The following is a 22,391-nucleotide window of genomic DNA, read 5'->3' as shown; positions in this document are numbered from 1 at the left end:
ATTTAATTTAATAATAGATTTTTTTAATTTTGTTATACACGATATTAATTCATTGTATTGTCATATTCTAATCTATAGCCATATTTATTTTTTATAAATTAGCATAAGATTTTAAAAGCTAACCTAAATCTTTTTTAATAGTGTAGAAACTCTCAGTTGTTTTAAATTCATTATAAATAGGTTAAAGATAGCTCTTTGATTATTCCATTATATTTTATACTATTTGAATAGGCTCTAGTTACCTCCTAAAAGGATCTTCAGATGAATTGTCATCACTATTACTTTGCTATTACTGGCTTTGATAAAGAGTTCCCAAATTACCATTTTTGCTTGATATTAAATCTTACTAAGGTTGCACATGAATCCCATCTCTATTTATTCCAGAATTAAAACTGTCAACTTACAATAAGTAGCAAATTTTTTAATGAATTTCACTGTTTTAACTAATACTTTGATAGAGGGTTTTAAATTAACCACCTTATTTTAACTCCAACATATACTTCTTAAACTCTTCAATATATACTGAACTATCTTAATACTATTATCTTAATTGCATTCCTTTTTAAAATAAATCAAGATGAGCCTTGACTCTTTCATACTAGAAAGCATGTAAAAAGTGCTCTCTAGTTTAAAAGGAAGTATCTGCAGAATAAGTTTCTTAGCTGTTGTTATTACTAGTATGATTTCTAACAGAATCATATTAACTTTAATTTAATTAGTTCTAATTTTAAGAATTAGATGGCTAAATGCCTATTAACCTTATATTTTATTATTCAATTTAATTATCACTAAATTAACTTAAATGAGGTAAAAATATAGGAGATTGGGATCTATTTTCTGGCTGATTTCTAAAGAAATCATAAGAGTTACCATTTTATTAAAGATTATGCTAGATTTACTGTTATTATTTTTGCTATTCAGATTTTAACTTACAGTAATTAATGAATTAATGAAATATTTCAGGCTTGTAAGATAAAAAGGTATCCAATTTTTTTAATAATATTGGATTATAATACTGATGCTGCTAATTCATGATTCTCAGTGGTCGTATCATTCCAATCACTAGGGTGAAAAAAAGCTTAAACCAGTTAATCAAGTAAAGGAGAGGAATGTTATTATTTAAACATATATTGCTGTCCTTTGAGAATGAAATAGTAAATGCTGGTCTAAGGGTAGAAGCTATCAAATCACAAGCTAAAATAAAATACAGTTCATTTTTTATGCTTACTCTTTTGTCTACATTTCTAACAATCCAAAGGCAAATAAATAAATAACATAAGCCGAAGTAGCTTTCAATAACTCTAGCAAGAAAAATGTAAAAGTTAATGTCCTAAAGATCAGTAGAAACAAAATCTAATTAATTAAATTAAGGTGAAGGTAAAATTCCAGTGATTATGTTAAACGTAAGGAAAAAAAGACATATGATTATTAGGATTGGTTCACTCTTAAAAACATAGTTTATTTTATTTTAATGTTTTTAAAGAATCCCTTACCTATTTATATAAAATCCCCATGATAATCTACAGCTCTTTAATAGATAAATGTAAGTATAAGACCCCTAGAAAGGAATAAAAATACACTTCATGAGTAAAGAATCAAAATTTTAAGAGAGATAGCTAAATTACAAAAACAGAGGATAGGATATTGCATAAATTATTACATTAATAATAAAATAGATTGACAGTAAGGGAGATCTTTCCATCAATGGAAAAGTTTTTCTGTTAACATACCACTGATAACTAAGATAAATTCCTCCAATTATTATTATAAATTCATATATAATCCAAATTATCCTGACTAATGTTTCATCATGTATGTCATTTCCGCAAATGTGGTCTTATTACATTTCATTCATTTTAGATTGATAGATAAATAAACAATTAAGCTAATTATATTTTGTTAAAATGGCTTGAAGATTTATCCTTATCTGTAGGCTCTGTAAAGGACAACCTTTAATTGATATTCGGAATAGTAAATTAGTTTACTTAGAAAAATAAATCTTTATAATTAAGGTACTAGAGAGACTTATTAAGAGTTCAAATAATAAATGTTTAAAATTTTGGTAAGGAGTTGAGTTATTCTTTTACTTAATATATCTTAAATACTCTTTTGATATGTATGAATAAAATACTCTGATAAAAGCTAAAGATAGATCAAATTAATTAGAAAGAAGAATAACTAATTACTGAAAGCAATTAGTTCATTATCTATTCAATATAATTTACAAAGATGAAAATGAGCACATTTTTGACTTCAAAATTTATATTTAAAACCAATATCAAAATAAATATTGAAAAATATTTTAGTTATTTTTTTCAAATTATTTGTTTGAAAAAATAAAGCTGTATTCAAATAAATAAATATGATTTATGCTTTTCAATAAGTAAATTGAGAATTTTTATGAAGTAAATTTTTAATATAAATTACAAAAATATGAATAAAATTGATTCATTATTCATTACATAAATCTAAATGAAATTTACATGGAAAACTTAATTTAATTTTTAATCTTTTTATTATTAATGAGGATAGCAAAAATTTAGCTTTTTGTCTATGAAATGAAGCAAGTTATTGACTTTGTTGTTTGTTTTTTTGTTAATTAATTTGATAACTGAGATTGTAAAGGATAGGTGTGTGTTTTATTATTATATAAGTAGATAAATAAATAATTTAATATTTTAAGTCAAGATCTATTTTCTATTTTCTTTAATTAGATCAAACAAAAAGAGTAGTATCAATTTGTTGGAATATATTAATTCTTTTATATCATAGAAACTATTTGTTTTGGGCGTAGATTTGAAGTAGAAATAATTTCACCATTTTTACTGCTAATTTTGTAATAGCTGTAAGGTTCATATGTTTCTTCAAACTCTTCAATTTCGAGATCATTTTACCCATAATATTTATTGTAAGCAACTCCTGGTTTTAACTATCCTAAGTTATTATAGAATCTCTTTTTGTAGTTCTTTAAAGTTATGACACTTTACTGAATATTGTTTGACGCACCAGTGTAAATACCTTCTTCAACTTATTTATCTACGAAACACGATTTTAATCTTTATGAATTCTCATCAAATTCTGTATGAATATAACTATTTGAAATATTTGATTGGTTGCTAAACTTAGAAGCATTGCTGAACTTAGAAGAATTGCTAATTGAACTTTTAAAATTAGATAAGCTCAAAGTTCCATTATAAGAACTGTTTGTATTTACGCGAGAACCACTGCTAGTTACTCTTGAAAGACTAGATTCTGTTAATGGCAAAGAATTGAAAGAGACTGTTCCTTTTGAAGTATGTTTTGCTTGCTTAGCGTAGGAAAACAGCTTGCTTTGCATAGGGCTTATTGTAATTAAAGGGTGTGCTTAATACATTTTTTTGATGAATATTTTTTATTTTGTTTTGTTTGTTTTTGATGATGAATTTATTTTTAATTATATAATTATTTAAAAAATTTGCTGAATGAAAAAACCTAACTTTTAAAGCACAATCTATTTACTCGATTGATATAAAACTCTACTTTTGATATTTATAGATAAATTTTATATATTTGTCTAATGGTTTTATAAAAAATTTAGATTAGCTGCTAACTAAAAATCTTTACCTTTAATTGAATGTAAAAATAGATATTTACTGGAATAAATACAGTTCGCAAATTCATGAATTGCAATTTTTATTTATAAATTATTTTAACAAATTGAAACAATTAAATTTATTTAGAATATTCTACTTTAACTAAAAATAGAATTTTTTTATAATTTATACTGCTGTATCTATTTCACTTAAATGTTGCTAATAGGTATTTAATAATATCAACTAATCCTATTATTAATTTTCAATATATTTTTATTGGAATTAAACAAAGTCAAGCAGTCTTATTTATAAAATACAATAGATATTTTAGATTAGAAAAAATAAATTTAATAGGTCTAACTAATTTTACAATTTACTTCTGATTATAAAAAATATAAATTGATTTTAAAGTGTTGACTTTTAGTTTTATTCATAAAAATATAATGATTAATTTTTCTTTGGTTCCTAAAGGAAAAAATTTGAGTATAAAAATTTATTTATTTAATTATAAAGTTTCTAGTACTTGAAAGCACTTTAAAAAGTACCTCAGTAAAAAAGATTTTGATTAAAATACTGAAAAAAAAGTTTTCTATATTTTATTCTTAATTTTAAAATTTTTTCATTCAAATTACACAAAAGCTGTGGTTATAAAAAGTAATTATCCATGAAATATTAGTTTAGTTCTGTATGCAATTTATATTTTTATTTTAATTCTATGGTTTGGATAATTTTTTATTAATTTCATTTTTTAATAGAATTGTAGTAAGTACAGAATCATTATTAGTCAAAATGGTTATTGAAATAATTTCTATTTTTTAAAGCATAATAAAAAATTAGCAAATATTTATAATATTTATTTTTTATTACTAGAGTTAAGACTTGATAAATAATTAAAACTTTTTGTTCAAAATAAATTATTTTCATAGGTACTAAAATATTTTTTACATTATAATATTATCTATTTAAACAATATTGTTTTTCAATTAATAAATTAGAAGGTATTCATCAAATAATGAATTAGTTTTAATTTTATTAATCTTAAATAGAAGAAATAAATGAAATAATTTTCAAAAAATATAACTTCATTCTTTAATAATTTGCTTTTTTAATAAAATTTCAATAAATAAATTATTTTAATAAGTTTTTACTAATTTATTACATTATGTTTTTATATTTATTTATACAATAAAATTTTTAATTAAGAAATTAGAAACTAAGAAGTAATAAATTTATTTTTATTTTATTTAGCTTAAATAAAATTTTTGTAAATAAATGTTTTAAAATTAAAAAAATAAAAAATAATTTTAAAAAATTATTAGGTTTAATAATAATTTGCTTTTTTAATAAAATTTGAATATATATTCATTACTAATAAGATAGTTTGCTCAGATATTAATGTAAATAAATATTGTAATAAGAATCTATTACAACTAATTAAATTTTTTATCAAATATTTAAAAATGAATAAATAATAGGTTTTTTTAATCTTATTAGTTTTTTTTAATATATTTAGCTAAGTATGTACACTCGAGAGTGGAGTATTTAAGGATTAAAATTATAAAATGCAGATTCCTTAAGAAGAGCGGTCGCTTAAAAGGAAATAAAATATTCTTCATACTTTAAATTAATTAGGTGAATCTTATATGGATTTAGTATAGTATCTAAGCGAAAATGTGATTTAGAAAATATAAAGCTATTTGTCTTTAGACTACTATTTGACAAATAAATAGGATGAATTCCAAAAAACAACAACAGGGTTCAATTAGATGTTTTACTAAAGCGATGTTCTTAATGAAGAAGAGTGGAAAAAAGAATATAAAAGTATGCCAGAACACAAATCCAATAAATTCAGAATGATGATTGATAAAAGCTTAGAAAAAGAAAAAGAAAAAAATAATAGTCCTTTCAGACAATTTAATAGTTTTGAGAGGCTTTAGAAAAATCCAACTGTTTCCACTGTTTCACCTAAAGATTTGCAATAAGAGGAAGAATATTAATTTACATAAATTTAAAGATTGCTTTAATAGAATCAAAACATTCCTGACGATGGAGAAATAACAAAGATGTCTGAAAAAGATAAATGCTAAAATAATTCATATTTAGTTCTTATAGAATAGACTGCTTATTTTTGTAATAGTTCAATGGTTCAAGAATAATTTTATAAACATTTAACACCTGAATAGCTTCAACAAAATAATTGTGTGACAAGGAAATTAAAATTTGAGTCTTGTCTCTGCCCACTTGATTATGTTGGAAGAAGATGTGAGTTAGAATCGAGGGTATATTGCGATTTAAACATATTAAATGAGCCTAGATGTAAAAAATTCAATGAATTTTATTATGTGTCTGAATATACCGGTCTTCCTCCTTGTCTGCAAGTTAAAAATGAAGATTTTCTAAGTTATCATGTAAATAAACCTCATTACAATCTTGAGACTTAATTAATACATATTTGATATTCGTTTTTGTTTACAATAAAATAAATCTATTTCATTTTTAAAGGTTTAAGCTTAATGCAGAAACTTATTCATTCCACCTAAAGAACCTAAAGTGTATGGAACATCAGCAGATTATAAAATTCTTTTTGACGAAAAACCTCCTACAGCACGTATTTTTTTAAAATATATTTAAAGTGTAAATAGATTTACTTCTACTGATTATAAACAGCTATCGAATGGGAACCATTTAAAGAATTTAAATATCTCTATAAATCAGACAAGCTAGTTTTTTCAAGATTGAGGATTTTAAACCCTCAAATCTAATATATAAATTGGAATAATTTAGGAGATAATGTTATTGATAGTTATTTGAGAAAGTATAATCTTACCTTTGAACAAATTATAGGAGATTAGCCTTTTGAAATAGTTATTAATTTTAGAAATCTAAGTCCAAACATCACAACAGCTGGCAGATACACAATTGAAATCAATTTATTTGAACAGTTCAATTATCCAACCAAAGATCCCTTCGTATTGGTTGCCTCAGGAATTAAATTATTAGTTTTTGAGCAAGAGGGATTCATAGAAACATTTTCAAAAAGTTTGGATACTCAAGAAATTGTTTTAATCACTCTATTAATATCTTCACTCGTTTTGCTATTTAGCTTTGTAACATATTACTAATTTATTTAAAAACCTAAAAATAGAAAGAGAAAGAAAGATTTGTTATTGTAAGATGATTACTCATTACATGAAAATCTAAATGAAAATAATATAAATAAAGAAATAGCCATAGAATAAAATGGTGATGAAAATGGAAACGACAACTATTAGATATAAGAAAATTAATGAAATATATTTTATAAATCAATTAATTGTACAAATTTATGTTGAAATTTTTTTTAAAGTGTTATATTAAATACTAAAAATTATTTTTGTAAAAATAAATAAGTTAAATTGAAGTATTTCGATTATTTTTAAAGTGACATAAATTCGCTATTTCTATTTTAGAATAAATTAATTATTTCAAAAATATAATTTAATAAACTTTAATAGTGATAAATAGATTTTCTTTGCTTTTATTTATAATTTAACTTGAGTTGATTATTTAAAATTAATTTATTTATAAAAGATAAAATTTTGTTTGGTATAAATAAAGTTAAACTCATATACTAAAACTGATTTTATTAGCTACTAATTTACTGCCAATAAATACATATATAGGTTTAGAATTGTAATACTTCATCTAACTCTTGCAATTAATACCCTGAATGCATTTATTATTAATTTGACATACTAATGTATACAAACTGCATAATATTGATAATTGTTCATAACAGCCTTCAATTTGAACATCTATTAATAATTATAGGAAACTAAGCCTATTAAATTTTAGAATTAATGAAATATACTTGATAAAAGAATTGCATATATTTCTGATGATATTATTAAAAAGTGTAAAAAAATACTAAAAATTTTTTTTTTTTATGTAAATTTAAATAAAATGATGAATTTAAAGCTATTTTAGTTTACATTTTCAGAGTCATTTATTTTTTTAACCATATTTAATAAATTTATTTTAATAATATAAAAAAAAGTTTTCTTTGCTTTTATATCTCATCATATTTTTAAGTTGAGTTGTTAATTTAAAATTAATTTAATTATTATAGAAGTAATAGCTTAAAGATTTTGTTTTGTTTAAAGAAAGGTAAACTCAAATGCTAAAACTAATTTTATTTACTACTAACTTATTGCTAATATATGGGTTAAACTGTAATACTTCATCTAACTCTTGCAGTTAAGACCCTTAGTGCATAAATTTTTAATTTGACATTATGACGATGAATTGTATTGATTGTTCTTCGCTAGCGTCTAAAAATTGTACATACGTAAATTAGAATATTTGTACTACTTATGCATTGTATAATGGTTAATGCATAGATTGTTCTACTGTTGAAAATAATGCTTGTAAATACAGTAATGTCTTACAGTGTGCATAATATGGTTATGATGGATCAAGTAAATGTTATGATTGCTCTTTAGCAAGTTAAAGTTAGTGTATTTATCAAAGAGTAACCGGATGTAGCAGATATGCATATAACGATAAAAATAAAACTTGCTTTAATTGCAATGGAAACGGAATAATTTGGAGCGACAGCATGTGCGAAGCATGTTTTGAAAGTTAAAATTTAACTGCAGCTAGCGATGATTTATCTAAGTGTGTGGATCCATCAATCTCTTCTGCAACATATTCATAAATATTAAAATTTGTATTTACATTTTATCTGCTAAAAATAATAATTCTATGATTGTAGACTAATTTTTACAAACAAGTTAATTAATATTTTGCAATACCACAAAAAATGTCATAAAAGAGAATGTGTATGTCATTTATTTAAAGGGTTAAATATAAAATATTTTTTGTAGTTTTTAATAATTTGTTATTTGTAAACATTAACTATAATATTTTATTTTATTTATATATTTTAAAAAATTTTATTTTGACAAAAAAATATATTTTTATAAAAATTAGATAAATTAAATCAAAAAATTTTATAATTTATTTTAGAATAAATTTTAATTTTGATTATATTTGCATCTATTTATTTATTTTAACAAAATCATTATTGCTTCTTTAATTAAAATAAACTAAATTTAATCTTTTAAAATATATTTTATTTTTTTATTTATTTGAAATAAGTTTTATTTATGTATTTTTATTGAATTTATAAATTAATATTTAAAATAAAAATATTTCTTGTTTTTAATAATATGGCTTTAGTAATAATAATAATAATAAGGACAAAAGAACAAAACTATTTAATATTAGCAGATAATATATAGTTAAAAATTTAAATTAGAATTCTATGTTTAAGTTGGAATTTTAATGAAAAATTGAAGATTTAATTAATGGGTACTGTAAATAAATATACATGATTAGCATAATAAATTATGAATAATAATATTTAATTATATTTTAGGAAATTTTAAATTTTAAATATAGTTTATATTTATTAATTTTAGTTATTTTATTTATATATTTTTATATAAAGATTAATTTAGTAGAAGAAACTGGTTGTTAATTATTCATTAAAAGTTTATGAGCGGGATAGAATTGAAAATTTATGACACTTCTTTTGAAGGATATCCAGGTATTTTTTTTATATAGCAGTCTTTTGACTCCTACTTATCTTGAATAAGCAGCTTTAAATAATTGTTAAAATTGCAGGTGTATTTTGTAAATTTATTTTTTAAGTTCTCAAAATTATTGATCGAGTAAAGATTCTTTTTATTAAATTGAGAACCGAAGGATTTTAGCTCCTACAAAAATGATTTTTGGTGTTCATCAATAGATTTAGCTATTTTAGTTAGAGATAAATTAAATTATTCTTAGCTATTTTAGTTAGTGTGCTCGTTGCTTTGGTCTTGGTCATTTAAAATATCTTTTTAACTTTAGAGTTAAAATTTAAGATTTTTTTATAGTTAAATAGTTTTTTCATTTATTTTTTAGCAATTTTAAATAGATTTTTATATGAAACTTAGCTTATGAGAGATGCTTTCTTGTATTTTTTTTGTTTACAATGTCATGTTCTATGTAAAATTTTGCTTCCAGCTAATTAGGCTATGAATAATATCTGAAATTTCTTTTTCTATGTTTACTATTTACTAAGTTTCTTGACGATTTAATTCTATGCAAATACTTTGATAGTGATTTTAAAGACTGCTTAGATTTTCTATTACATTCTCCTCTTCTTTAACTGTTTCCTTTATCATTTACCATTTTTCATCATTAAGATGTTGCTGATAAAGAATTGTATTCTCACAAAATGAGTGATCATAGCATTTTATGCAAAAACCTTAGCTGTGATTCTCACAGTAGTACTATAATTATTCATTGTGTATATTGCATTCTTCTTAATTTTAAAACTAATTAGCATCTTAAGAATTCTCTGTGGAAGAATTAATAAAGCTTTAAAGAATTTCACTGTTAAATATGCAATTTTATTCTTGTTTGAGCTTAATTTTATGCTTATTTCCATCATCTATCACATTACTATTAATTTTTTATTGCTTTTAATCTTATTATTGCTCTTTTTATACATCAATAAGATGTTCTTCATGATCTTAATAGTTTTCTTATTTTACTAAAAAATTAGAATTTTTTTTATCCTTATCAAAATTTGCAGTATTATTTGATATTTTTAAACTGGCTGCACATTTCTAAATGAGATTTGGACTAAGGTCATTAAAATTTTTTGAATTTTAAAAACTAGATTATAATATAATAGATTAGTTAACAGATCTTGAGTTAGAGTTCTCACTAAATCTAGAAGGAGTTATTGTCTTAAAGTTATTTATATTATTAGAATTCTCTGTAATCAGTTGAGATAATTTCCTTTTTTCGTTCATGCTTTCCTTTGTTCTATATTTATATTATGAGCCAGATCTGTGCATCAAGCTTCTGCTACTGCTATTGCTTCTTCCATTGCTTAATTCGTTATATACACGATATTATTTGCTTTTAAGTTGCTACAATACTTTTGGCTCATGCTCATCAATATGTTCTTACTTTGTAATAATAGTACTTTCTTCTAAATCTTATTACTATTACAGTTACTTAATCTCTGAATCTAATTCAGTTGTTTCTTCTCTCTTGATTGTCTAAACATTTATAATTTGCTTCGCTGATTCATCATTTAGCTTTCTTTTCTTTAAAGGTGGGTACATTTAACTTAAAATAACAGTATTTGGAGGAAAGTCATCTAGATTTTTAAATTAGTTCAAATAATTTTCCTTGCAAATTGGACAAATTAAGTTTTAATTCTAATGTAGTTAAGTAGCAATGCACTATTCGCATATTGTGTGGAAACACTTGGGTAGAAGTTTAGGAATATTATTATCTTTATCGTAAGATTATGAGCAAGAATCGCATTTTACGTCTATAGTTTTTTCAACATAATTTTCAGATGAAGGCTGCATACTTTATTGCTTAAATATATTTTTGTTGCTCTTTTATATTCTTTGTAAAGAAAATATTTTCTTAGATAATTAATTAGTCTAAGTTGAATCCTATTTTATATTACGCCCTTTTATTATATATAGGTTGCTTTTCTATTTATCTTAATATTACTTAACAATTAATTAAAAAATAACAAAATAGTTTTAAATGAATAGAATGAAAGAAAGAAAAAAGTAAAGAAAATCTGCTATTTTGAATGATTCAGATAAACCCTTCATTCATTCATTAACTCTTTCAATAATAAAAGCAAATCTTATCTAATTAACTAACTAACTAACTAAAAAATTGACTAAATCATTAACAGATGAATGAAATAATAATTAAATAAATACTTGGAAATATTTTTCAATTAATAATACATCTATTTATTATATATTATATATTACAAATTAGATATTGAAAAGATTTTGGTGGATATCAATTTTTTTGCGGGAAATTATTAAATTTTTATACCAACCGCAATTTTATTAAGTACCAGTCATTTGTTTGTAAAAAACATCTACTTTCTTTCTTTTAATAAATAACTTTTGCCCATTTTTTTAATAAATATAATTTGTTTATTATTTATTATTTATCAAAAAAGTTCATCTATTCATTTTGTTAATAATTATCTTCATATTTTTACATTCATAATTATTTTAATTTATAATAAATCAACAACTATCTACTTGCTTCAAAATTTCTCAATTGAGAGGATGAGTTCTAGTGTTTTGAATGATGAGTATATCTTCTTACTGTGTTTTTTGATAATAATTGCTTGTATTTAACTAACATGTACTTTTATTTATTTATTAATTATTTCCATTTTTAAGTTTAAAAAATAGCTTTATATAATTTTATATTTGAAATGAATTGAATTTATTGCAATAAGTAAATAAAATATTTACTTTTTTCATTAAAATTTAACTTAAATAACTTAATCACTAATTAAATAACTAATTAAGTAATAATTTTTGTAAGGCAGATGGGTTACTTTATAATTAATTACAAATTTTTTATAATTATTATTAGATAAATTGATTATAATTAAAATGCAAAAGCTATTCTTTCAATTTTTATTTGCAGAATCACTCTCTTTTTGTGAGGATTTGCTACTTTATAAGTTATTTTCATAATCGTAGTCATCCTATGATCCGAAATCATCTTCCAACTCATATTAGTCAAATATGTTTTCCTCTTCATGTACTTTCTATTTTTTTTAATTGCTTTGATTCTCTTAAGTTTTAACCTACTCATTATTCAAGCTAGTTTATAATGGTAAATTCTCTTCAATTTCCATTTTCATTTAATCTTTTTCATCTTATTAGTTCTATTTTTATATTTATTCACTTTAATCTATATCGGCTGGTAAAGAGTTTTATTTTTAATCTTTTTATTTAAGTTATTTTTTATAAGTTGTTTGCTTTGGTTTAAGCCCAGACTCTCCTTTTTTATTTGCACCAGAGTTTTATTTATATCCTATTTTTCTAGTTTGTGCTTTCTTTTATTGATCATCCTCATAATATTTATCCTCAAGATCAATTTCTTCATCGTTATAACTATTTCTAACGTCATCATCGTCATATTCCTCCTCTTCCCCATAATCTATTTCCTCTATATCTTCTTCTTCATCTTGATTTTTTGAATTTGTTATTTCTTCAGTATTGTTTTAATTTTGCCAATGAAGCTAGTTATTTAATTAATTTTTAGGCAATGGACCAAACTATAAAAATGATTTTATTTGTTATATTGATTGATATTCATTGTCATGAGGATTGTAAAATTTAATTTTTAAGTTATTCTTTAAGTATACTTCCTCATGGAAATCTTCATAATAATAAAAATATGTGCAAATTTTTTCATAATTGACACCAAATCTTCTGTAAAAGATTTGTTTCAAATAAAAATCTATGTCTTGCTTTAAATTCTCTTAAATTTATCTAATTTCGAGAGATAAATTAGTCTTGTTTCCTTCCTATTCTAATTTACTTTACTCATCAGCTACTACTTATTTTCTTAAAAGTGTACAATGTTTCTTACAATTTATCTCAAATTCAAGTTATCCTTATTCTGAAAGCTCAATTAAGTTTTGATCTTATTTATTTTTTTTAGATTTTTTGCTAATAATTTGATTTTATTTCTCAACAGCTTTCTCTGCAACTTTCGATTGAAGTCCCTAAAAGAAAGCACATAAAGGGTGAAAGTATTCATTACATTCGCTTTCTTTGCATTTTACAGTGATGCCATGACTCTTTTAACAAATTTAGCAAGAAGGATTGCTAAATATATCTTCAGATGAAATGGAAGAATCAGAGTGAATAGAATCTTTATTTGCTTATGAGTTTGGAAAATCTGTACTAGTCAAAACAATGTTGTCGTCTTAGAATTTAGCTAGATTAAAGGTGAACATACAAAAAGGATGCATCCACAGCTCTCCATGATTATTAAGTTTATTTTCAATTTATAACTAACTAATTGATTAATCTATATATTACTTAAGCTCATCACTTTCATTTTCAAGTCCTTCTTCGTCTAACTATCTGAAATTATGCTAGGCTTCATGATTATTTTTGAGATAGATCAATTTTATTGGTAAATCTGTCTCCACACACAAGGGACAACTAAATCTTTCTATTAGAATATCCTTTTAATATCTTTCTTTATGCTTCAATGATCTTATCATTTTGCATTTGTCACAAAAGAATTTCCCTTCGGGTACTTCATAAATGCCATAGCATATTTTATGGAAAGACTGCTAGCAATCAGAGCAATAAACTACTGGGTTATTATCAGTATTTTTTTGACTAAAGCAAATCATGCAATCTGTTTCTAACTAGGATTTAAATTAAGAGTTCTTTTTCAGTCTTTTATTAGGATTTGCCTTTCCTTTCCTTACTGTTTCAAAAATGGTGCTTGCTTTTGTTTGTTACTTTGATGCATCACCTTAAAGCAAAGCTGCATTCTTTTTCCTCATGTAAGCTGACAATTTTTAAGTTTACTGCTACATTGTATTTTATGGTTTTCTAGCACGCAGCTTTGATTTTTGCTCTGAAGTTTACTAATTTTACTAATCTTTTGGTTTGTTGCTTTCTTCTGTTTTAGACAAATCTTCTGACTTTTTGCTAATCGGCTAGACATTCATTTTGGAAGAAGAATTTTTTCTTTTTTATTTGTTATCCTTTAACTATTAACTATTTTCAGGTTATTCACCCTACATTCCTACTTAATTTCTTTCAACATTAAAGATTTCATTAAGAAGCGATTCTTGATTTTCTGAGCATTTTCTTGATTCTGATTAAGCTATTGACTCTTTGCTGACAGAGCAATTTTCTATTTCCATTTATTTTTAATCAAGTGTTTAGTTTTACACTAATGTTGACAAATATTTTTCTGTTATTACTGCTTCTGTATTATTTTGTATATTTTCTTCTACTCCTACTTAAATAACATCAACACTATTTTAATTTATTGGTACTTAATTTTCTTATGCAGTTAGCGCTTAGGAATCTTCTTTTTGGGATTCTAATTGTTAATTTTTTGATGAAGGTTAATCTTAATTTTCATTTGCCTCTTTTACATTTTCTTGATTAGAATTTTAAATAGATTCATTTTCTTTTATTTCATCTTTTTAAACAATAGATTATTATTAATTAATATCTTTAACTTGCTTTGAACTATTTATAGGCCTTTTAGTAGGATAACTGTGCTTTTCTTATTCATTATCATCTTCACTACTAACCATAAAATAAATTTCTGTATTATATTCTTCTTTATCAGAATACCCAATAATTATATTTTTTTGAATCTGTGATAATTTAAGGAAGTCCCAAATAGCAGTAGACTATTTTTTTAAGCAGCTGATATCTTTATCCTCCTATATTAATTGATTTACTGATTTTTACCAGTCCATAAATATTTTTTAGTTCATACACCATTATTTTTCAAAAAATATATTCCTCAAAAGCATTAAATCAATTTCACCTTTATCTTATTAATTAATCAAATTATTATTTAAATCTATCTACTCTTTTACAGCTATTTGTAAGGCATCATAATCTAGATGCATAATCTTAGAAAACATGAGCTATGGAGTAGTATCTGAAGTTGGAACAGCTCTTCTTCTATTATTTTCATCTATCCCTGGCGCTGTATTTATTTTGTGTGCATCAATAAATTCTTTTAATTTATCAGTATCCTTTGAAACTCCATACAATTAATATTCACTCTTATTGTTTCTAGTGTAGGATCTTTTAATGTCTGCATTTTCATTTACATCATATACAACTAAATATCCGTCTCCATTAACAGAGTGAAACAAAGCACTAATTTTCTTTCCAATCTTAATAGGTAGAGGTTCAGATACATATTCTTATTAATAGTAGTTTATGTATTTCTATTTTTTATAAAAAATTGAATTACTTCTAAAAATTATCTCATAAAAAAACCAATTAACCAGTCTTTATTAAATTGACTGAATCTTAAATTTAATCCCTGCCATTTTTTATAAATAGCAAAATTTTGCATTAAAAAAATTTGATAATTTTAAAATTAAATTTCTTATTTTTTCTTTTGATTTTCAATATTATTTATATTGTAAATTTTTAGATTTATTCATTTATAATTAAATTTATTTAACTCAATCAACAATTAAAAAAATATTTTACTTGTTTATCTTCTTAGTTATATTTTATAGAAGAGCTTTTTTATCTGAATTGTGAAGGTAACTAGCTTGGAAGTTTTTCTATCTCTTCGATTTTAATTTAATTTTCACTAAATTCTTCCTTTTTAATGCTGCTTTCTTCATCTTATAATGTTGATTCTTTGATGCAGCTATCAAGTTCTTCTATCTTAACTTCATTTTATTTATTTTATTACTCTTCACTTACATTTTAGCTTATTTCTAAATCTATTTCTTCTTCTTTTTTCTCTATTATTTCTGGCTGTATATTTTCTAATTGCTTATTATTTTACTAATGGAAGCAATCTTTTTAAGCATCATTTTCAATATCCATATTTTGATCACTTTAGACTCTTTACTATGGGTTTAATTAATCTTATCCCTCTTTAGCAGTTAATGAGATTTATGGGTTATATGCTTGTGAATTATTTTATTATTATTTATTCATTTCTTTATCTGCTTTGTTTTTAGTGTAGTTTTCAAATTGGTCCTCCTCTTCTTCATTATCATTATTTTGACAGTCATCATTACAATCTATAATTAACATATTCTCTTCAACATTTTCCTTGCAACTGGTTGAGTCTCTAAGATTTTTATTTAAAGCCTCTTAATCGAATGTTTATGACCTATTTTAATCTTATTTGTTACGATTTTTCTTTGCTGTTTTTACAGAATCATCTTTTTGCTTCTTTGCAGATTACTTCTTTTTTCCATTTTGTTATTCTTTTTTTTAAGACGACTAAACTATCTCTTTGCTTTTTTCTTTTTTTAAAATACTCTCACTTTCTTCAAAAATTTCAAGATGATCTTCGCTTTCTATTTCTTCAAAATCACTTATATTCATTTAATAGCCAAAGGATTAACTTTAATTATCTTCTTCTTTACTTTTTTAAAGAAGTTAAATTTATTATAAATATAAATTAGCAACTGGAGTTGAGCAAAAGTGTTCAATTTATTCTTATTTTATTTGCTTAGGATAAAATAAATAAAATTAAGTTTATTTCTCAGATTTGCTATTTTTATGACTAGATTTAGCATTTTAATTAATTTGTTAAACATCTTATTTCAGATAATCATTTTCCACATTTAGCTCATATAAAACCTCAGATATAATTTATGAAGGGTTTTAGGGAGAAGTAAAATACTCAGAATCAATTTTAAACCACCACTATTCCATATTTTGCTATCTTTTGTCATCATTATAATTGGGGTATCCACATTCTAAATATTGTTCTTCTTCTTCATCTATCTCGATAACTTCATTTGCTTTTTAGTTGCTGCTATTATTACAGGGGACAGAAGCACTTCTGCTGCTCCTGATAGGATCTAGTTTTCCTTAGCTTTCTGTATTATGTGAACTATTCAAAATTTTTGTAAATGGATTATCATAAATGCTCTAAGAAAGTATTCCTGAGCTATTTTAAAAGCAACTACTTGCATCAAAGCTGCTTCCTCGTCTAAATGGAGCACTTTTTAAATTGACTTGTTATTTTTCATTTTTTTTATTCTGTAAATAAATTTCTTATCTTTAGCTTCTACGGCATGATTATGACTAATTTTTTTCAGTTTCTTCTTCACTTAGTATATTTTTCTTTTTTAATTCATCTTGTTGACTAGCAGTTGCACTTTTATTTTAGTTTACAATCATATTTTTATCTTAGCTTGATTAGCTTTCTTCTTTTACAGCAGGAAACCCAAATAACATAGTGTATGCATTTCGTTAATATTCATTCTCTTTTTAAATGTTATTAATATCTTCATTTGTAGATTTCTTTTCTGTATTGGAAGGTGAGCTAAAGCCCTCTGGTCTAAGATTGGCATCATTTTTGGAATTCATAGCTCCAGCTGAACTATCAAATGGAAATATCTCTCTGCTATAAGATTTATCTTCCCTTGTCTCCGTAAATACTTTTTTTGTAGTTGAATCATAAATATCACCTTTTTCTTCACTTTGAGATGTGCCGTCTACAGAATACTAATTCTTTTATTAAAACGAACTAATAAAGTCTATTTTCTTTGAAGGTCTTCCCCTCTTTTTTTTGTTATTATTTGATTGGCTGCTTTCATAATGCTAATTCTGCTAATTAGAATCTTAGAAGTTATCGCCTCCTGTTGTATTTATTGTGCTAATATTTCCCAATCCTGAATTTTCAGACAATAAATTTCCTTAACTATTCTCTAGTAGTTGATCTGAGGTATTATGAATATTAGACCCTCCACTGTTCGCCCTAGGTTTGTGAGATATTTCTGATTATATCTTTACCTATTAATTCAATTTTGAATTCATGATATTACTGCTTTATGCATTTTACTTTTTCATAATACCACCCTTTCCTTTTTGCTGCTATTACAACATACTTTTTTCCTAAAACTAACGAATTTTTTCCTATTCTTCTAACTACTTATAAACAACAATCCATTCATTTTAAATTTCCGTATATAATTTATCATATGTAGTTTCGTAAGGCTATGGATTAGATCTAGCATGTTGGCGACATAAAGTAAAGCATTTTAAGAGTTTCTACTCATTTTCTTACTTATATATACGAGTTTTATTAATGCATGCCAAATGGGTTTTGTTGCAGCAAGTTTCTTCACGACATTTGATTGAATATCCTTTCTTAGGATTGCCACTATCTTAACAGATTAAACACTAATAATCCTCAGTTTATACTTTAGAAACATTAAAAACCTCGAAGCCGTCATATGAGGAGAAGTATAGATGCAGCTCTGGTATGAAAAGAGTACAGGTTAAATGCAAATTTAGAATTTTATCAGGCTATTTTTCTCTTTTATTTCCTAAATAACCCTTAACTATTGGCTTTTCCACTTTATTCTATCTACAAAGGTAACAATACCATTCAGGAAGAAATGGTAATATTATTTAACCTTCGCAACTCTTCTTTTTGGAGCTTAAGCTCGAACTACTATTCATCTTTTACAGATATTTCCTTTTTTGTCAGTTATTAGAATTGCTAATTTATATTTGATTTTTTAACTTTGAACCTAATAAAAATTTCGCCTTTTTAAAAGTAAAATTTATTTTCTTGGTACTTTGAAAAATTATTTGCAGCAGAAGAAGTCACGATTTATCCTAATCAATTAATAAATGCTAATTACTGTATACTTGTTATGCAACAACTATATAGTCGCTAACAGGGGATGCGCTCTTTTCGATTAACTTGGTTTATAACTTTTTTGCTAGTTAGCTTGTTTTTATTTTATTTGATATGATTAAGAGTTTTAAACACCTTTACACTAATCTGATGCTCCTTCTAATAAATAAATAAATTAACAAACAAACAAACTATTAATCTATCTATTTATACCAATATATATTTAAATATTTGATGATGCTTTAATGAAACAAAAAAGATAATTTTTAGGATTGTATTTTCTCACAGCCTTTATATATTAACAAACAAATAAATAAAATAAATACAAAAATCAATCAATTTTTTATGTAAAATAAACTATATTTATATTTCTAAATCAAAATCACCTAATCATAATTGAAATTTTTAAAATAATCAATTTTCAATTTCATTTTTAGTGAAGATAAAGAGAACATAAAGTTGTTTGATATTTTTTATTTCAACCTAAATGAAGAATAATTTATTATGATAAGTAATTCTAATGGTTTTTATTTGAAACAATTTGTTAAACTACTTAATTAATTAAGTAAATGTTTTGTGAATAAGAAAATTATTCATCCTTAACTTTGTTTAATGTTAAATTTCGGTTATGATAATTTTATTTAAATCAAAACTATTTATGCTTTACTTAAAAAAGTAATTATTTATTTTAAATATTATTTTTTGTAAAATCAATTCAATTATTTTTAAATATTAAAAGATTAAAATACCAAGTTTCAAAAAATGTTTGCCTTTAATTTTTTATCAATATTGTATCTTGTTTTTTTCATTATTTATTTTCCAAATTATTTTTCAAATATCAATTTAAAAAGTTGTAAAATTTTTAATTTAAAATTTTAGAATTATATGTTTTTAACTTTCAAAAATTAAAATTTAAAGTATGAAAAATAATTTATTTTATTGATTTATATTTAGAAAATAAAAATTATAATTCAAAAAATTTTTTTATTTAAGTAAAATCAATTTAAATATGATAAGATATTTTCTAATTATTTTATGTAAACTATTAGATATTTCATTTTAAATTAATTAATTATAAAACGTTTATTATTTTTTTGGGGGGAAATTATTACAGATTTTTGTCTATTTATGCTATTTAAAGTAGCAAATATTTGCAAAGTAAACGTCTGATGAAAGACAATATTTGGATTTTTAAAAAAGTGTAGGGATATATAAATCATTAATAAATATTTCATATTCTTTGAATTGAGAAATGATAATTTGAAAATAAAGCAAATAATTATTTACTTACTTATTAAATAAATTAAAATAGTGTAATACTTATTAATTATCCAAACAAAAGAAATCTTTTAGTGGTTTTTTTTAAAGAGTTTATAAAGGAAATTTAGAAACATCAATATTCGAAGATTTATTTAAATGATATAGATTTTATACAAATTTTTTAATTTATTGTTCTATTAACATAAAATTTTAGTACTTGAATAGCTAAATAAAGGATGAATTATCTATTTTTAGAAACAGCGTAACTCCTTAACAAAGTTTTTTTTCTTTTTATTTTAAAAAGATTTTTAAAAATATTAAATATAAAGATTAAAAAAAGTATATTTCTTCATTAATAAATTAATAAAATATGTTTATTTAATGATTTTTGTGAGAAAATTCTTCAAGATTTAGCATTTATTTATATAATTTTTACTTATTCGCTCTTTATATTATCAAAATTTAAATATTTGTTTCAATTAGTAAAAGAGTGATCAACAAAATATGCCAATCAAAAATTATCTTTTACAATCAGTTTAAAGTATAATTTCTCTTTTTACTTTCAAAACTAAAAAATAAATAAGATTGAAACAAAATTATAAATTTTTAATAAAACAAAAGTAGTATGATAATTGAAAGAATCAGTTTTTTCAAGAAAAAACAGCTGGATAAGCTTTAGAAATTAAGAAAAAAAATCAGAATTTAAAAAAGAAAATATATTAAACATACAAATATATAAAATAGCAATTCTTATAAAATCTGTTAGTACTCTATATCTAATAATCCTTTTTTTAATATATATTTTGAATGACATAATTAATTAAAAATGAAATAGAATCTATGTCGAATTTACAATTTTATTTTTTAAATAATTTTGAAAAGGTTTTAGTGGTATTTAATGATTTGGTTTTTGAAATAAGTCTGTTCTAGTCTTCATAGAAGATTTGATTTCAAAAAATAAAAATCTTTGAAATATTTGCTAACTTAGTCGTGGATCATTTGTGTAAAATAATTAATATTGTAAAAATACTATAACAAGCAGGTAATATATATCCAATCAAATTAAAATTTCCTCGCTTTACTTTAAATTTTTCTTTTGATATAATGAAATAGTGTGTGAGTGAAGCTTATTAACAGCAACAGAATCTATATTAGATTGTCCAATAAAAAAGAAAGTAAATAATAAGCTGTTCAAATAGAAATCTTTGCTATTTTTAATTACAAGCCAACCAAGCAAGATATTTCTTTAAAAAAGAAAGATTCCAAGTAAAATAATTAATTAACAAAAAAATTTAATTTAAATAGAAAGAAATAAATAAAACAAAATATTATACCAATTCACAGTTCTATTCAATAGAAAAAAGTAGCATTAAGGACTTCAGTTTAAAAAAGCTAAACAAAGAAAAAGTACTCTAAAATCAAAACAAATGTCATTCTAAATTTTTGTTAAGATCGAGAAAAACCTAATTATTGATGTAGAAACCTAGGACTCTATTGCCGCTATTAAAAGCAAGATCGAGAAGTTGACCCAAATTCCATAAAAATCTTAAAAGCTCTACTATGCTGGAAGACAGTTAAATAACTAATCTTTGATAAATGACTATGGTATTTAAAAATGCTCAACCCTCTGTCTTGAATGCTGAGTGCCAAAAATAAACGAAGAGTTTATTAGTAGCACTGAGATGTAGCTCTTAAAATTAATAACCAATTACACTAATCAAATAAATTTTCTGCAATAATTTAAAAACTTTTGATGATTTCTCAAATAAAATCAAACATAGATTGGAAGAGATTTCTTCATAAGTGATAAATCTGTTTTAATTCACTGTTGATAATTAAATACTTAACAAACAATAAACAAAAATATGTAAACAATAAAAACTAATTTATCTAGTTAGATTTATTCTAATTGTATCAAACAATCCTCTGTCTATATGTTATTTATTTATTATATAAGATTACTATTTGTAAATATTATAGATCCTTCTAACTTATAATTTCTAATAAATTCTAAACACTATTCTTTCTATTATTTGAATTCTGAGCAAACAAATACAAATGAAACAGTATATTATCTTATTTGAAATAACATTAATGCTTAATAATTCATTTATCATTTGAAATATTGAGGAGAGTATTTAACAAAAAGTTGAGAAAATCTCTTTTTTATTAATTAATTAATAAATCTAATTTTTCATAGATTCTTTAGCTTAGAATTGAAAGATTAGTTAATTAATCTGGAGAATTAAAAGGAATTTTAACAGATTTTAGTTATAATTTGCGGAATTTTGTAAATATTAATTTTTTCATAAAACAATGAATTAAAAA

At 23.0% G+C, this 22,391-nt stretch overlaps 7 protein-coding genes across 7 annotated transcripts; 3 read left to right on the top strand and 4 right to left on the bottom strand. All coding sequences in view use genetic code 6, as the record gives it.

Moving 5' to 3' along the window:
* Nucleotides 1–60: 60 nt before the first annotated feature.
* On the bottom strand, nt 61–873 carry TTHERM_000310399 (hypothetical protein; the record flags this gene model as incomplete). Its single annotated transcript, XM_012798889.1, has 1 exon — nt 61–873. One exon carries the CDS (start codon nt 871–873, stop codon nt 61–63), a length of 813 nt encoding a protein of 270 aa, XP_012654343.1.
* Nucleotides 874–2,734: 1,861 nt separating this feature from the next.
* TTHERM_00310380 (hypothetical protein) lies at nt 2,735–3,373 on the bottom strand (the record flags this gene model as incomplete). Its single annotated transcript, XM_001021113.1, has 1 exon — nt 2,735–3,373. One exon carries the CDS (start codon nt 3,371–3,373, stop codon nt 2,735–2,737), a length of 639 nt encoding a protein of 212 aa, XP_001021113.1.
* Nucleotides 3,374–4,951: 1,578 nt separating this feature from the next.
* Nucleotides 4,952–6,967, top strand: TTHERM_00310370 (transmembrane protein, putative). Its single transcript, XM_001021112.3, has 3 exons — nt 4,952–5,980; nt 6,075–6,180; nt 6,240–6,967. The coding sequence occupies exons 1-3, from the start codon at nt 5,033–5,035 to the stop codon at nt 6,860–6,862; spliced, it is 1,677 nt and encodes a 558-aa protein (XP_001021112.2). The 5' UTR covers nt 4,952–5,032; the 3' UTR covers nt 6,863–6,967.
* An 884-nt stretch (nt 6,968–7,851) lies between these two features.
* Nucleotides 7,852–8,319, top strand: TTHERM_00310360 (somatostatin/cortistatin family protein, putative; the record flags this gene model as incomplete). Its single annotated transcript, XM_001021111.2, has 1 exon — nt 7,852–8,319. One exon carries the CDS (start codon nt 7,852–7,854, stop codon nt 8,317–8,319), a length of 468 nt encoding a protein of 155 aa, XP_001021111.2.
* Nucleotides 8,320–9,097: 778 nt separating this feature from the next.
* TTHERM_00310350 (hypothetical protein) lies at nt 9,098–10,990 on the bottom strand (the record flags this gene model as incomplete). Its single annotated transcript, XM_001021110.3, has 1 exon — nt 9,098–10,990. The coding sequence occupies one exon, from the start codon at nt 10,988–10,990 to the stop codon at nt 9,098–9,100; it is 1,893 nt and encodes a 630-aa protein (XP_001021110.1).
* Nucleotides 10,991–12,078: 1,088 nt separating this feature from the next.
* On the bottom strand, nt 12,079–18,622 carry TTHERM_00310340 (PHD zinc finger protein; the record flags this gene model as incomplete). The annotated part of the gene is made up of 2 exons (XM_001021109.3): nt 12,079–15,402; nt 15,674–18,622. 2 exons carry the CDS (start codon nt 18,620–18,622, stop codon nt 12,079–12,081), a joined length of 6,273 nt encoding a protein of 2,090 aa, XP_001021109.1.
* A 2,339-nt stretch (nt 18,623–20,961) lies between these two features.
* On the top strand, nt 20,962–21,590 carry TTHERM_000310339 (hypothetical protein; the record flags this gene model as incomplete). The annotated part of the gene is made up of 2 exons (XM_012798888.1): nt 20,962–21,105; nt 21,177–21,590. 2 exons carry the CDS (start codon nt 20,962–20,964, stop codon nt 21,588–21,590), a joined length of 558 nt encoding a protein of 185 aa, XP_012654342.1.
* Between the last annotated feature and the right edge of the window lie 801 nt (nt 21,591–22,391).

The sequence above is a fragment of the Tetrahymena thermophila genome, assembly GCF_000189635.1.
Source record: "Tetrahymena thermophila SB210 genomic scaffold scf_8254551, whole genome shotgun sequence".
Classification (NCBI taxonomy): Eukaryota; Ciliophora; class Oligohymenophorea; order Hymenostomatida; family Tetrahymenidae; genus Tetrahymena; species Tetrahymena thermophila.
Note: the sequence above shows the minus strand (reverse complement) of the source record. Positions and strands in the feature narration are given on the sequence as shown.